The 15,919-nt window shown below is 60.1% G+C and overlaps 1 protein-coding gene across 4 annotated transcripts in view; it reads left to right on the top strand.

The window, feature by feature from the left end:
* Nucleotides 1-9,974: 9,974 nt before the first annotated feature.
* Nucleotides 9,975-15,919, top strand: part of PITPNM3 (PITPNM family member 3) — an 80,640-nt gene continuing 74,695 nt past the window's right edge. The window contains exon 1 of one of the 4 annotated variants that reach the window (XM_031957344.1): nucleotides 9,975-10,037. Coding sequence is in view for 2 of the 4 variants with exons in the window: in XM_031957345.1 (XP_031813205.1) it covers nucleotides 10,792-10,883 (92 nt within the window). In the remaining 2 variants the exon portion in view is untranslated. Of the gene's footprint in view, nucleotides 10,038-10,733; nucleotides 10,888-15,919 lie in introns of those variants that run through there. The other 3 variants (XM_031957342.1, XM_031957345.1, XM_031957343.1) reach the window with 3 other exon arrangements.

The following is a 15,919-nucleotide window of genomic DNA, read 5'->3' as shown; positions in this document are numbered from 1 at the left end:
TTCCTCCCACTTCCCCACCGTCCCCAAATGGTGTGGATGAGCCCCTGGGATCCCTACCGGGAGCCCTGTCCCTCCCGATCCCCAGGGTTGGGAGGAGTTTTTAGGGGGCCATGGCGTAGTGGTTTGTTGTGGTTTTGGGAACCATGGTGGTGTTTAGGATGTTTGGGTGGGGCCCCTACGATGAGTTTTGGGGTTTTTGGGCCCCCACGATGAGCCCCGGGATCCGGGGGGGCCCCTTCTGCCCCTCCCAGGCCCAGCTTGGGCCGGGGTAAGGAAGGCCCCGCTGTCCCCACAGCCGCTCAAGGGGAGTGCCGCTGGACGAAAAGGAAGAGAAGCCCCCCAGCCCAGGAGCCGGGCCATTCCCCCCAGCCTTTTCCTTGGGATTTTTTGGGGGGCCCCGGGCGTTTCCCAAGGGGTAGGAGGGAAAGAAGGGGTTTGATGCTTTTTGGGCTGGAAAGGTGAAGGGGCGCCCCAGGGACTTGGGGCCCCTCCCTGGTTAAGCCCCGGCCTGTTTCGTGGAGAGAGGGCCCAGTGAGGGGCGCGAGAGCGAGGGAGGGGGGTTGGCCCATGGGAACCCCGGGCTCCCCCGGTTTTCTACCGGAGGGAGGTGGGAGGGACAGTGAGGGCCCAGAGTTGTGCACCGGAGGCTGAGGTAGGAAGGGGGGGGACCGGGGAGAAGGGGGGGGGGAAGGGAGAGGGGGGGAGAGGGGGGGAAAAGGAGTGTGAAAAGGGGCGGGGAAAGGGAAGAGGGGGTGGGGGAAGGGGCGGGGAGAAGGGGGAAAGGGGCGGGGGAAGGGGAAGGGGCCCCTTTTGACACTTTAGATGTGTGTTGATGATTTGTGGGAAGATGACCCAATTCCTGCTACATTGTTTTGGCCAAGATAATTTACATTTTTCAACTTGGACAAAAGCTTGCGCTAACCCTTTAGATTTTTTGGTGGGAGGGGAGGTTTTTGTTATTATTTGCATGAACTTCCCCGATTGGGGTTTGCCAGATTGTTAGAGCCCAGGCGGGGTCCGCCCGGGGTTTGGGGAGGGTTGGGATGCAAGGGGGAGTACAGAAGATTTGGGATACCTTTGCCCCTGTTTTTATTGGGAAAATGGGGTGGGGAGCCCCTTTTGAGCGTGGAATCAAAAGGCTGATAATTGTAGAGCCTCCCAAGTGCCTGGGCAGGTAGTAGGCGCCATATAAATGCTTGAGTCTTGAGAATTTTAAAGTCTTTTTGAAAGATTTGAGGAAGGTGGGGCAATGGTTTTGGGGCTTTGTTTTGAGACCTTGCTGAGACCCCCAGGGGGATAAAAGGGATTTTGTGCCACTAGCGGTTCCCTAGTTGGGGGACAAGGGGGAGAGGTGGTCCTGGAGGCCCAAAGTTTCTTTTACCAGGTGAAGGTAAGGTTCGGGGTGGAGACCCTGGGGGTTGGAGGGGAGGAAGTTCTTTTCCTTGAACGCCCCGAGCCTTGGGGTTTCCTCTGGGATGACTTTAAGTGATTTTGGGATCTGCCCCAATGGGCCCTTGCTGAACTTTCCCGGAGGGGGTAGCAGGAGTTTTCCCTTTGGGATCCTCTGGGGAAACGGGAGGATTTCATGATTTCTTGTTTCCGCCTTGACTTGGGGGGCCCTGGGCCCCGGAGATCCCCGGGTCCATCCAGTGGGCAATGATGATTTAGTGCCCAAGGCCTGTCTGATTTCAAAGACAGGAGGCGCAGGGGAGGGGTCCGGGCCTGGGCTTGAGGCTGGGCCTAGAGCCCCAAAGCAGCTAGGGCTGGTGAGCGGCATTTAAAGGGTTTGTATGCCAGGCCCTGTGCTTGAGGGCCTTTGTCTTCACTATGAGTGGGGGAGAATCATGGGGCAGAAAGAGCCCTGGTCCGGGATAAATAGAAAAAGGAACTGGGAGGCCTGTGGAAGGCTTCCTGTGGCAGGGAGGTGGGAAAGGGGGTCGAGGGCCAGAGAGGAGGAGTGGGAGAGTGGGGGGGGCAGGGATCCCCAGAGTGGGGGGAGGGGGCAGGGTCCCCCGAGAGTGGGGGGAAAGGGGAGGGGGTTTGGAGGGAAAGAGGAGAGAGACCTTGATTTTCTGGCCTTTTTTGGAAGGGTCTCGCTGGATTGTTTTAGGGGGCCTTTGGGAGAGCCCGCCAAGGCGTGACCGCGCTACCCTGAGATCTGGGGCCTGGAGGGCGGGGAGGACAGACCCAGGGTTGTCTGGCGCGGTTCCCCGCATGCCCCCCTTCTGGGCGGGGGTTTCACTACCATTTTTAGGAAGTGATTGGGCCTATGATTTGGGAGGGATCGTCACCAAAGCCCCGGTTTAGAAGGTGGCCCATGTGGGGTTGTTGGGCCAAGGCCCGGTTGGAGGCCCCTTTGTCCCTTGGCGAGGAGGAATTTCCAAGGGCTGGGGAAGGAGAGGGGGTCTCTCCCCGTGGGGTTCCCAGGGGAAGGGTATTTGAGGTGGAAGTTTAGGGTTTCCCTTTGAGGGAGGGTTTTAAAAGATCGCCCGCTAGGTTTGGGGTTTTACCACGGGGTGGTTGACCAATTTCACTGACCTCCCTCCATTCCTCCACCCTAAATTTTTTTTTTTTTCCTGGTCACTGCCCTCCCCTTTCTTTCTGTCTCCCCCCCACGGGGGCACGCCATTCGGCCATGGGCGCCGGGAGGGGGCTCTGACCGTGGGCCCCCGAGAGGGCGGCATCCCTGGGGGAAGCCCATCTGGCCCCTTCTCTGGGGCTCCCACGGCTGCAGGGGAGTGCAGTGGTGGGACCCCCGGCCTCGGCCACCCCGAGCCTCTCTCTCTCAGGCGCCCCCGGCCCCCGGCCCCGAGCATGCAACCCTCTGGGAGGATGACGGCCCCGACCTGTGGCTCATGATGCAGCGCATGGAGGAGATAGAGGTGCGGGGGCGGGTCCTGGCTGGGGTGGGGGGCTGGGCCGTGGCCCTCGGGGGCCTGGGGAGCTGGTGTGGCCTTCAGGGCCCTGCAGGGAGTGGCCACATCACAGGGTCATTGTGAGGGTCAGTGAGGTCATGCCTGGGAAACCCTGCCTGCCACACAAGCATGCCGGTCTGGCCAGGAGGGAACAGGGGATGTTCTGGTCAGAGCCAAGAACGTGCTGGGGGTCAATTATTGGAGCTCTTTGTCTGTCTGTGTGGCCAGTTGTCTGTCTGTCTGTGGGACTGTCTATCTGTCAGTCTATCTATTTTTACCAGATGGCCACTTGTCTGCCTGTCTGTGTGACTGGCTTCCTGCCCATCCATCTGCCTGCCTGTCCGTCTGTCTGCCTGCCTGTCTGTCCATGTCACCAGCTGGCCATTTGTCCCTCTGTCTGTCTTTCTGTGTGACCGGCTGCCTGCCCATCCGTCTGTCTGCCTGCCTGCCTGTCTGTCCATCCGGCTGACTGCCTGCCCATCTGTCTGTCTGTGTGTGACTGGCTGCCTGCCCGTGTGTCTGTCTGTCTGTCTGTCTGTATCACCATCTGGCCACTTGTCCGTCTGTCTGTCTGTCTGTGTGACCAGCTCCTTGCCTGCCCGTCTGTCCGTCTCTGGCCCCGCCCCTCTAACGCCGGCTGTCTGCTCGCCCCCAGCAATACCAGGAGGCCGTCCGGCAGAGATTCACTCAGATGGTCTACGCTGATCTCGATTTTGGGACCGCAGGAGGCAGAAGTGGTGAGCGCCCCTCCTCCACTTCCCTTCCCGGGCACACGTGGGCTTTGGGCTGTGGGCTGCGCACTGCCTCCGGGAAAGGGGCTCGTGTTGCGGGGCCGGAAATCGGGCGGAACTCTGCACCGGGCCGGGCGGCCCTGGGCCTGGCCTTTCCCTGGGCAAGGTCGCCCCCCAGCCCAGGGGGGGCGTCCGAGAAAAACCCAGGGGAGGAGGGAGGAGGGAGGTTGGGAGGGGGGGGCCCTCCCCTTCCCTTCGGGAGGGTTGGGGCCGGGGAAGGGGCCCTGGGGGCCGGGCGGGGGGCCCTTGGGAGGAGGGAGGGCCAGGGGCGAGGAGGGCCCCGGCCCTGGGCCTGGCCCCCTTTGGGGGGCTGGGGCCGGGGAAGGGGGACCAGCCTCAGCCCCCCCCCTGGGCGTCCCACGAAAGGGCCGGGGAGAGAAAGGGAGGGCCTCCTAGCCCTCCGCTCGCGGGAGGGCGCCCGGGGGAGCCCCGTGGGGCCGCCGGAACCTCTGGAGAGAAGAGGGGGGGCCCCGGGGGGGAGGGGGGGGGGCTTGGGGGGGGCTGCGGGCCCGGGGGGCCCCCAGGTGCTTTGGGGGTTGGCAGGAAAGGGGGGAGGAAAGGCCCCCTCCCCCTACCCCTCGGCCCCTCAGCAGCCCGAGGGCAGCCTCCTCCTGTCTGCCCGGTGGGCCCTGGGGCTCCAGGGGCTACCGCGTACCCTGGGCCCCCCGGGTCCCTGGCAGCTTAACCCTGGATTGGGGGAAGGGGGGTCCGGGCCTGGGGGAGGGCCCGGGGGGGGTCCCCGGGGTCCCGGGGGAGGGCCCTGGGGGGGCAGGCCACGGCCTGGGTCTCCCTGTCCCCATCCTGGCGGGAAAGTGGGGTGGGGGGCCTTGGGGGGGGGGCCCCGGGGTCCAGGGGGTCGGGGGATTTGCCCGGGCCGGCACCTCCAGTTCGCCCCCGGTGAAGGTGGGCCCCGAGGGGCCGGGACCTCCCTCCCACAGTCGCCCTCTGGTCTGTTCCCCTTGAAATGAAGCCTGCGTCCTCTGTAGTCACGCTCTGGCTCGCCTTATTGGGGTGGGAGGGGCCGGCGGGACAAGGCGGGACAAGGCGGTTCTCCTTTGGGGAGCCGGCATCCGCTAGGGGGGCAGGTCCGGGAGCCGAGCCCGCCGGGGCTCAGGAGAGGCCGGAGCTGGGCAGGGTCTGAGGCGGCCACGGGGCCGGGGCTGGGGGGGCCAGGAGCCGGCTCCGGGGGAGGACGGGGTGGGCCAGCATGGAGCATCGGTGCCTTGAAGGCTCTCCCCTGGAGGGAGAGGGCGGGGGAGACCCCCGTGCAGCCTCCCTTGGAGGGATCTTGGGGACCAGGAGTCCCTGGTAATGTTTGTTTGTTTGAAATAAAATCCTTGTTTTTAAGAACGTCCGTCCATTTGTCATCGCTGAAAAGCCCCCCTAGGACACATGTTCAGGGGGTGGGGGGGGGCGACACTGGCCATGAGGGGGGCTTTTGTCAGGGGCTTCGGGGCGGGGTATCCACTTTCCTTGACTCCATGGCCTCCTTGTGTGCGTAAGGGCACCCGGGGTCTCAGTCGGCCACATGGGGAGGGAGAGCCAGAGGGAGGGACCCGCGGCCTGCCGGGAGCTCTGGCGGGGCTCTGGGACCTGGCCTCGGCCCCTCTGTTTCCCTTCTGTCCGTTGGAGGCCCGATGTTGGCTTTGCGGGCGCCGCCCTGGCCCTCATGGGGCCTCGGAATCTGGTGATTCCCTCGCCCGGGGAGCCTCCTCCTTGTCCCCAAATGAGCCTGTTCCTTGGGGCAGAGGCTGCAGGCAGGGCGCCCCCCCCCCCGCAAAGGAGCAGGGAAAAGGTGGCAAAGGGGGCAGCAGAGGGGCTCCAAGCCCCCACGGGGAGGGAGACCCTGAGGTCTGGCAGTCCGAGACCACGCTCCCGGGCCCACGTCGGGGAGGGAGACCCCGAGGGGATGTGCTCTGGCAGCTCCCGGGCCCACATCAGGGGCCCTGTGTTCACCCTTCGCTCCCAGTGGCCTCCCCCAGACCCAAGGGCCAGCCTGAGCAGTCAGACCGGTGGGTGGGTGATGGCTCCGCCCCTGAGTCTCCCATCGCAAATGCACGTGAGCAAGGAGAGCCCAGAGCACCCTCCCTCGCCTCTGCTTCTTAAGCCCACGAGGCTTCCTTTGAATGCTGGCTTCCAGGCAGAACCCTGTTCCCCCAAGTCCCGGCCCGGCCCTGCTGCATGGGGGCCTCACCACTGCCCGTTTGGACTTAGTGCTGGCTCCTGGGGCCTTTTCCTCCTGTGGGTGTCAGGTGGCCCCACTGCCCTCCTCCCGCTGCCCCGGTCAGCTTCCAGGAGCCCCCCCAATTCCTCCTTCCTTACCAGGTCACAGCCTTTTTGATTGGACTGTTATAGCCCCAGGCGCGTGACCCACTCACACACACTCACACTCACATTCATACACACACATGTGCTGAAATTTAATGTTTATATCTTATTTATTCCAATTAACATAATTTTAAACATTTAAAAAAATTTTTGACTTCCAAATTCTCTCCTCCTCTCCTTCTCCCCCTTTGTTGAGCAATTTGTTATCGGTTATCCACATGTAGCCAAGCAAAGCAGATCACGCTGCAAGAGAAAACAGATGGAGAGACTTGGGGAGAGTAGCCGCAAGTCTGCTCTGACCGGATCAGCGGCAGTCACTATTGGGGTCCACCCGGGACCAGGGACAGCCGGGAACACCGGGTCCCTCTCAGCGGCCCGGTTCTGGTTCTGCTCGCTTCACTGCCTGGGCCCATGGCAGCTGCTTCAGGCATTTCTGGGATCGGGCTTTTCTTGCCCTATTACACGGGGTTTTCTGTCACATTCACAGGCTACTTCTCCCCTCTTTCCCTCAGTTGTAGGGCATCCCTTTGCTTTCCGATTCTTTGCCGCTAGAAAAAGCTGCTTCTCTGCCTCCTTTTTATCTCTGGGCACAGGCCCAGCTCTGCTCCCCAGGGTCAGGCGGACACGGACCGGGTCCTGTTTCCGTCCCCGTCTGTCCAGGAGCCTCGCTCTCATGTTTCAGGCTTCAGGAGAAGTGCGCTCCCCATCTCAGACCCGCCGGCCCTTTCCTGCACTGCGCCTCCAAGTCGTCCAAGTTCACGTCCATTGTTTCCATAAAGGGTAACGTGACTTGACCAGGGCCACCCACTAACAGGCGTCCGGAGCTGTGTTTGGGCCGCCCTGAATCTGGCATGCCCAGCTACTGGCACGGAGGCACTGAAGGTACCCCCCTCTCTGCGGGGACTCTGGAAGTGCTGCCGGCATGGAGGCACTGAAGGCCCCCCTCTCCACAGGGACTCTGGAAAGTGGCATGGAGGCACTGAAGGCCCCTCCTCTCCACGGGGACTCTGGAAGTGCTGCTAGGACAGAGGCACTGAAGGCCCCTCCTCTCCACGGGGACTCTGGAAGCGCTGCTAGGACAGAGGCACTGAAGATCCCCCCCCCCCCCCCCCCCCCGTGGGGACTCGAAGCACTGCCGGCTCACACTTCGCTGCTTGTTTCACAGAAGAGCCGGAGGCCTTTCTGGGTTAGCTCCCCCTTCCCCCTTCTGTCACCCCCCCTTCCGCCTCCTCCCCATCCCTCATCCTGGACCAGCTTCACTGCTGACCGGACCATGGATCCCTCCTAGTCCAGCAGATGGCCTGCTCCTTCTGGCGTCACTGCTGCTCCCTAGTTTTAGTCAGTTTTCACCTTCTTGCACTTCACCGCTGCCTACAAATGCCACCGTGTCTCCCCATCTGGGGACCCTTCCAGCTCCCCTGTGTCTCGTGCTAGGGGAGGGGTCTGCCCCCAGCCCCTCCACTGTCTCTCCTCCTTTTCTCTCCTGAGAACATTCCTCATTCCACTCAAACTGGCCTCAGCAAAGTCACCGGGGATCTCTCCGTGGCCTTTTCTGCACCCTCATTGTCACCTTTGGGCAGCCTCAGACATCGCATCGCCTCTGCTCCTTGAAAGTCTTTTCTCTCCATTCTAGATACTCCTTCCGCTTCTCCTCCTCCCCCTTTGACCATCCCTTCTCTCTGCTTTGCTGGATCCTCCTCCGGATCAGCTGTGGCTGTCCCATAGACTCCGTGCCGGAGCCGCTCCTTTTCTCCCTCTAGATCTCTCCCTTGCATGATCTCTTCCGCTCCCAAGGATTTTCATGATTTGAAATTGATGATTCTCAAATTGACCTTTCCTGGCCCAGTCCCTCTGCTGGCCTCCCTCCTCAATCTACTACTTAGTAGACATCTTGAACTGGATATCCCATAGATGCCTTAAATACTTCTAGAACGGAACTCATCCATGCTCCCCTCCTAAGCATTCTGCACCCTCCCCGATATCTCTGTCAAGAACCATCATCCCAGTCCCTCAGGTTCACAGCTTAGGAGCAATGGGGGGGAGTGACCACAGGGCAATTTTTACCTGGATGTCAGGAAAAATCTATTCCCAAGAGCATCCCACAGTGACCTGAGCTACTTAGAGAAGTGGCAGGCTCCCTTTCCCTGGAGTTTTCCCAACCAAGAGACCCTGCGCAGGTGTAGCACAGGGAGCACTCCTGGTCGGTGACAGAGTGGACAGAGTGACAGAGCGGCTCCAGAAACCCTTGGGGATTCAAGATGATGGTTCAGAGGCTCACGCCAAAATTTCTTTAATGACAGGAAATAATTCAACTGGAAATAGGAAATTCAACAGGCAATAATTACCTGAAGTTCCCAAGGTTTTTGTGTGACAGCCAGCATGTTGTGCTGGTAACGTTGTAGATTTGTTTCTGCAGCAAACCATGATCACCCACACGAGGATTTGGGCGTCGCATCAGACACTGACCACTTGTGACTGGGAGCAACCTGTTTCTTCAGTTTCTCAACCCGTCATCAAATTGTTTCCAAACTGTTACATGTGCAACTGGATCCCCCAGGGATGGCCAGACCCACGGGTACTCCCCGGGCGCCAGCTTCCTGTTTAGAATCCCCTCTCCTGGTCTGTTTCATCATCACCTGGTCCCAGGGTTAGGAATGTTTTCATTTGTGCGCCACAAATATCCAACTGTTTGAAAGATATGAATGCCGGGCCTCCCGGGGACTCTCCAGGGCCATTTCTGCAGAAACAACACAGCTTGCCTCTGTCCTAGGACTCGGGCTTCTCGGCTTTTTCCTGGTGCATTTTCACATGGTGCCGTGGGTCGGCACGCTGGTCACTTGGTGAGGAGTGTTTCTATGAGTGTGTGGGATACACCAGCGAGCGGCAGGTCACTCACCTCCCTCTGGGACCCGTTCTCCTCAGACTCTGAGAATCCCCAGCTTCCTTCAGGATTCGGCTCAAGTCCCTTCTTCCTGGGTGTCTTCCTCTGGTCAGCTCCTCACGAGTCCTCTCCCTGCCGAGGTGAGCCCAGGGCTCCTTGTATGTCTTTGTACATAATTGGGTCTGTCCAGGGTCTCTCTTTTTGCCGGATTCTCTGCTTGGTCTCGAGGCTCGGGAAGCAACTTCCCCGGTCCCTTGGGTGCCTCCACCTGGTTGCCACAATCTGGGCAGGACTTTAGCAATAACAGTTGTGTAGGGCGGGGACAGTATAGACATTGGTTCTGAGAACTAGAGCTGGGAGGGATCTCGGGCCACCAAGGAAACTGAGGCTCTGCCTGGAGCAACAGGCAGGAAGAAGTCTGCCAGCCCCCTTCACTCTTCACCACTTTCCTTCAATCAACAACCAGAGGAAAGTTGCTGTGGCTCTGGGTGATAGTCACTGCTCCTGGGCTCCGTTCAGGGAGTTTCTGTGGTTTGCAAGGGAGCCCACCCTCGATCCATGCTAGGCCCTCTGTCGTGGGGTCTCTTCTGCCCCCTGCCCTCTGAGTGGGGCCTTCTGGAGCCACCATTCTGTGCTTCACCAATTTGCCTTCTGCTGGGCCACAAGAAAGGTGGAGTATTTTGGACTTTCTCCGTATTTTCCGTTTTCCTTAACAGGATTCTGGTGGCCAGGAGCCCCAGGAGGGGCAGCTCTTTTGGTCTTTGGCCCCCCGGCCCCTGTGCTATGACTGGGGCACAGAAGGTGATTAATGCATATGCCAGGATGGACAGAGCTCTTCCACTTGCTCAACAATCCTGCAAGGGTAATGTGGAGTGTACCGTTCTCAGTCTACAGATGGGGGAGCTGAGGCTCAGAGAAAGCAAGCGATTTTTTCCCCCAGGGCCCTACAGGAAGTGTCTGAAGTACGTAGGAATTACCATCTTTGGGCCTCCAGCTCAAAGCTCTGGACTTACTAAGCCACCCTGTGCCTTAGGGAGGTGCCCCAATAGGGTGAGAGCCCTTGGGAAATAGCCATGTGAAGATGGGAAAGGAAGCGTCCACATTTAGCCTCCGGGGTCCCAGGTAGCAGCTTTCAAGTGTCTGATCTGTGGTCCTGGGAGCAGAGGGGGAGCCAGGGAGAAGGGGAGATGGGGGAGAGGGAACTCGCTTCCCTCGGGCCGAAGTCAGCATCCACTTCGTCTCACCCCGGAGAGCTGGGATTCAGGCTGGGGTCTGGGGGGGGGGGGCGGGGATGATGGAGCTTTGGAGACCCAGGGCCCCCGGGGTCAGCGGCAGGTTTGGGGTGCAATGAGGCGAGCCCTTCCTCCCCTCCCCCCAAGCCTCCGCAAGGGCCCGAGCTGGGAGGGGGCCGTGGTCCTGTTGGCCCGAGGCCTGCCCCAGCTCTCCGTGCCGGGGTCCAGCTCCCGACCCGCTTCGAGGCTCTCGCGTGGCCCAGCCCCTCGCTGTGCGTCTCGCGGCTCTCACTGCCAGTCTCTGTTGTGCTGTCCCAGTCCGCGCCCCTCGGGGTCTCCGGGCTGCGGCTCCCCGCCCGCTTCGCCTCCGGGTTAGGGCTCCCGGGCCTGGGCGGGGGCAGCAGGGGGAGGGGGCTGTAGCTCCTTGCCTCCTCCCTCCTCCTCCTCCTCCCGCCCCCGCGTCGGAGGCCGCTGCTCGGCGCCTTTAAGGGAGCGGGAGGACCGGGAGAGGAGGCGGCGGCGGCCGCCGAGCCGGGAGGGAGCGGCAGGAGCGAGCCGGGAGCCGGGAGCCGGAGCCGGAGCCGGAGCCGGAGCCGGAGCCGGGGCCGGAGCCCGAGCAGCCGCGAGCGGGCAGGAGCCTGGCCATGGCCACGGCCACGGGGGCCGGCCCCGACCGCAGCCGCGCAGGTGAGGGAGGGGCCCCGGGGGCGCATTCCTGCACAACGGCCGCCCCCCCGCAGGTGAGAGGCGGGAGCGCGGGCTGGGGCGAGCCTCCTCCTCCCGGCGCAGGGGCAGGCGGGCGGGCGGCAGGTAGGGGTGTGTCGGAGGGACCGAGGCGGTGGGGAGGGACCGACACTCCTCCCCCCAGCCCCGCTCCCGGCCCGCCGCCCCTCCCCCCCAGCGCAGTCGGACGGGGCTCCCCCCTCTTCGTCTGCGCAGGGCCCCCCAGCTGACGATCGGGGGACCCTGGCTCTGCCCTTCTCTGAGGCATCCAGCCCGCCCCCAACTCGTGGCCCCGGGGACCTGTCCGCCCACCTGTCTCCGAGACCCGGCCCCGCCCCCGGACTGCACCCCCCACCCCCCCTTCTTCTTCCCCGCCGCACTTAGCTTGCACCGCGGTGGGGGCGGGCCGGGCTGGGGGCAAGCGCAAGGGTGGGACTCCGTTCCTCCCCCCACCTGTCCCGGAAAAGGGGAGGGGGGCTGAGAAGGTGTGTGTGTGGCCAGGTCATACCCCCATCCCCACCCCCTCTCTTCTCCGATCGCCGTCAGTGGTCAGAGGAGGCAGCTCCTCCGCGGGCTGGGGCGGGGGTATCCGCACGCGTCTGGACGCCCTCCGCCCGCTCCCCCTGCTGCCCTGTGGGCCTCGGGAAGGGCAGGGGCCGGGGTGCGGCCGCCAGGGACCGGGGGCACGCGCTGATTTCCCAGGGTGACCGTGACCCTGACATTGGCGATTGGCACAGGACGGAAGGCCTGCCCGGAGCACTTCTCCACTTTGTGGGGGACTCCACGCCAAAGCCGGTGCGGGAGGGCAGGCTGGCCGGAGCCCGGGGAGCCTGGCCTGGGCAGCCTGGCCTGGGCTGGGGGCAGAGCCCCGCCGGACCGCAGGGCGCCCGAGGGCCTCAGCTCTGGAGCCGGGGCGCAGAGTCCCTGTTCTGGAGGCAGGAGCAGCCTTCCACACTCCCGGCTCCCTCCCTCCCCTTCCCCCGGGACACCCAGGCTGAGGCTTCCACCTCCTTACCAGCCCCTCCCTCTCCCTACCCCCCCATCCAGGGCATGGCCTCCCTACCCCCAATCCTGAGCCCCCAGGCCTGGGAGAGCTTGCCGGAAACCTCTCTTCTTCCCCCCCCCCCCACAGAAACACAAACATACACCCCCATACACACACCCCTCACATACACACATTCACCCCCCCACACACTCACACACTCACACCCTTCCCCCCACATACACCCCCCCCCCAATGGCTGTGCTATCATCTGTGCCGGGGAAAGGCTTGTGAGCTGCCCCCACTTGGGGGCCTCCATGCTGGGCTCTGTGATGGGCCGGAATCCTCCTTCAGCTTCTCCCTGAGCCTTAGGCCGAGGGGCCCTCCCTTCACAGACGGGCCCCAGCTTTCTGGCTCATCTGCTTCAGGCACAGCCCTGCTCCTGTTCAGGATTTCCACTTTCCAGCCCTGGCCCCATCCCTCTGGCTCATTCCTGGGCACAGTAGGGGGAGAAGCAAACATCACAGTTCGAAGGTCTGGGGTCAAGCCCTTGGCAAGCCAGACTTCAGAACCTCCCTGGCTGTGACCCTGGACAAGACCCTTCCCTTTCCAGGGCCCGCGGTAACTCTCCGAGACCCAACATGGCAGATGAGCCGACCTGTGTGTGTGGCGTTCCCCAAGAAGTTTCCCACCACCCAGGTGGGATCCCAGCCTCAGCCCTTGCTCCCTTCCTCCTCAATCTGCCTTCCCTATCCCACGCCCTCCCCGCCTGTCTCTGGGATGTGGGACAACAAACCCCTGGACCCCTGCAGCAGAAAGATTTTGGGGGTGGCTGAGCCTTTCTTTCCCCAGTCTGGCTCTCTTCTGTGACCTTCTCCCTACTCTCCTATTCTCACTTTTCTACCTCCCTCTCTGGCCCCTCTTCTGGCTCATTCAGCTCTGTCCCATCCCCCCACTCCCCCTTGGGGTCTTAGCCTCCCAGTCCTCAGGCCTGGGCCTCCCCCTTTCTCTCCCCTCCTATAGGCTCTGTCATCTCTTCCAGCTTCATCTCTGGCAGCTCTGTTAATCTCGCTCCTGAATTCTATGCCATAGTCTGCCCCTTTCTGTCCAGGAGGCCACTGCCCCCCTTGCCATCCCGGCTCATGCCTCAGACTTATCCTCAGTTCTTTTTTCTACCTCCAGGACCTAGAAATAGCTGCTGAGCCCTGTCAATTCAGTCTGTACAAGCTCTCCGTTCCACCCACACCACAAGCATCTCAGTATCACCTCTCACCTCGGCTCCCGTCCAAACCTCCTAGCCGGTCTGGATGACTGAGCTCTTCCCTTTCCACCCTGCCCCCTTTTGGAAGCAGTTGAAAGTGGGGCCCAGGGAAGGGACACACTCTCTTGAAGGGCTGTGGTCCCCTCCCCTGTTTTCCCTGGGAGTTGCCTCCCTGTTAGGTTACCCAATCTGAGACGCCTCCCTCCCGCCCTGGGCCTTGTCTTCTACAGGACAGAGACCATTTCCTAGAAGCCCCGAGATCCCAGCCTATGCCTGGCACTCCCTGCAGATGGGAACTTTACAAAAGTCTAACCACTTTCCCCTGCCCAGTGTGCACCCTCAGGGTAGGGGGAAGGAGAATCACTCCCAGGGTGATTGTGGAGAGGCCAGTGTGGCCTCCATTTGAGCCTTCTTCTCTTATCTAAGCAGAGGGGCTATGGAGGGCTTTCTGCCAGTACAGCAGGACTGCGTCAGGGACTGAGCGTCTGACCTTTGCCTGGGTTCAGGCCCTGTTCAGGACTCTGAGGGCCTCCTCAATGGGACTGTGGGCTGGGGACCAGGTGGAGCCTCTCTGGGGTTTGAGAACACACAGCTCTATGCTTTCTTTGGTGGGTCTTTCCCTTCTCCCCTCTCCCAAGCCTGTTTTCTTTTGGACCAAATCTCTTTTTGGGGATAGGTTCTACATTCCCCCTACTTCCCAATCCATGATCTATGCACCCTCTCCCTTGAAGAACCAAGCTCACACGACCAAATGTATTTGTCAGAGAATGTTCTGTAACTGTCTCAGAATCAACAATCAGACTTCATGATCTTTCCCCTCAAACATCTTCTCTTCTCCAAAGGATTTATTCTGATGCTCTTCCAACCTTCCAATAACCCAGATGCCCCATTTGGAACCATCCCCAGCTCTCCCCATCCCCAGAATTCATTCTTTTGAGAAAGCCTGTCAACCTCACCCTTGCAACATCTCTTCTTGTCGATTTCACCTTTGCTACATCTCTGGTCAATCTTTTATCTGCAACATCTTTTACTTAATTTCACCTGTGCAGCTTTGTTGTCCATTTCACCAAGCAGTTCTTTTGTTTCACCTGTGCAGAACCTCTTGTCTGTTTCACCTCTGCAACATGTCTTGTCTATTTCACCTGTGCAACATTTCTTGGCTGTTTCACCTCTGCTACATCTCTGGTAAATCTCTTATCTGTAACATCTTTCACTCAATTTCACCCTTTCACTCTTGCAGCATCTTTTGTCTATTTCACAGGCTGCATCTGTGATCACCTGTGCAATCTCTTGTCCATTTCACCTGTGCAGCATTTCTTGTCTGTTTCACCTCTGCAACACCTCTGGTCAATCTTGCATCTTCAGTATCTCTCAAATATGCCCTTTCCCTCTTCTGACTGTGCTACCCCCTCAAAGTGCAGACACCTATCTTCTCGTACCTGGATTGTTGCAATGGCTGCTGGGGCATTGGCTGCCTCAGATCTCTCCCTTTGCGAGTCCACCCTCCATTTAGCCAACAAGTGATTTTCCAAAAGTCCAGGTCTGACATGTCATCTCTCCTACTCAGTAAACTCAAGAGGCTCTGTATCGTCTCAAGGATCAAACCGAAATGCCCCCAGTTGTGTTCTAGGTCTGTTAGCAGCCTGAAGCCTATTTCTAACCCTATTTTTTTAGGCCCTCTGTTTTTTCCATTCCTCCTTGCCTCTATGTTCCAGCCAAACTTCCTGCTCCCTGTATATGATAGAGCATCTTGGGCAGCCCCCCAAACTGGAATGTCCTCGCTCTTCAATGGTGTCTTCTCCTTTGTGAGGCCTTTCCTGGTCCCTCCTGTTTCTAATCTCCTCCTGTTAGAGATCTCTTTGAATTTACTGAGTATTGTGTGTGTGTACGTGTGGTGTTTACACAAATATTCCTGCACTTTCCCTTAACAGGCCCTGCATTTCCTTGACTTGAGTACATGGGGTATCGGGACAGAATGTAAGCTTCTTGAGGGCAGGGGCCATTCTTTGGTTTTCTTTGTGGCCTCAGTGATTTTCAGGTAGCGATAAATGAATGAATGACCCCGTCTCCAGACTGGTCTCCTAGTGCCTGTTCTAAGCTCAGGTCTTAGGGCAGGTCTCAGCAGGAGACAGGTATGAGGGGAATAGTATTGGGGGATTGAGAAGATGCATATCCTGAAGATAAGTGAGCATTCACACAGTGATGAGGGACGCTTGGTATTATGGGAAGGTGGGTCTCTTCCTCGTCCTATCAGGAAGGGGCTTAAGGGAAGAGAATTAAGAGAATCTCACAGAGGTCGTTTGGTTTGACAGACAATGAAACTGAGGCCCAGTGGAGTTATGTGCCATGCCCAGGACTTCAGAACTGGGCAGTGACAGTAGATTGAGGGCTGAGTCCCCTGAGGCATCTTGTTGGGGAGGAGGTAGGGTTGGCCCTGCCCAGAGAGAGCTCCTGGAGGTTCCACAATCAAGACTGCCTTTCTGGCAGTCCTGATTTCCCCCTTGAAGGGGAAGCGGGGGACTTTTGATCATCACTGGCCTGTGAGCAGTCACTGGGAGTTGGGGCACATTTCATATTTGGGACGAATTCCTCTCTCTGACCCTGCTGATGGTGGAGGCTGGCCGGGAGCCGGGGGAGAGCCCAGGGCTGCCGTCCTGCATTCGATGGGCTGTCATGATCTGGGTGTGAGGCAGCTCTGTACGAGAGGCACCATCTTGCCAAGGCCCATATGAAGCTGGGATGGGGAATCTCTAAAGACTTGTCCAGTCTGATGGCTACTCCCCGTTGCTGGTGATTAGGTTAGGAT

This window comes from Sarcophilus harrisii, chromosome 3 (genome assembly GCF_902635505.1).
Source record: "Sarcophilus harrisii chromosome 3, mSarHar1.11, whole genome shotgun sequence".
Lineage (NCBI taxonomy): Eukaryota > Metazoa > Chordata > Mammalia > Dasyuromorphia > Dasyuridae > Sarcophilus > Sarcophilus harrisii.
The sequence above is the reverse complement of the archived record's forward strand: the minus strand, read 5'-3'. Positions and strand labels throughout refer to the sequence as shown.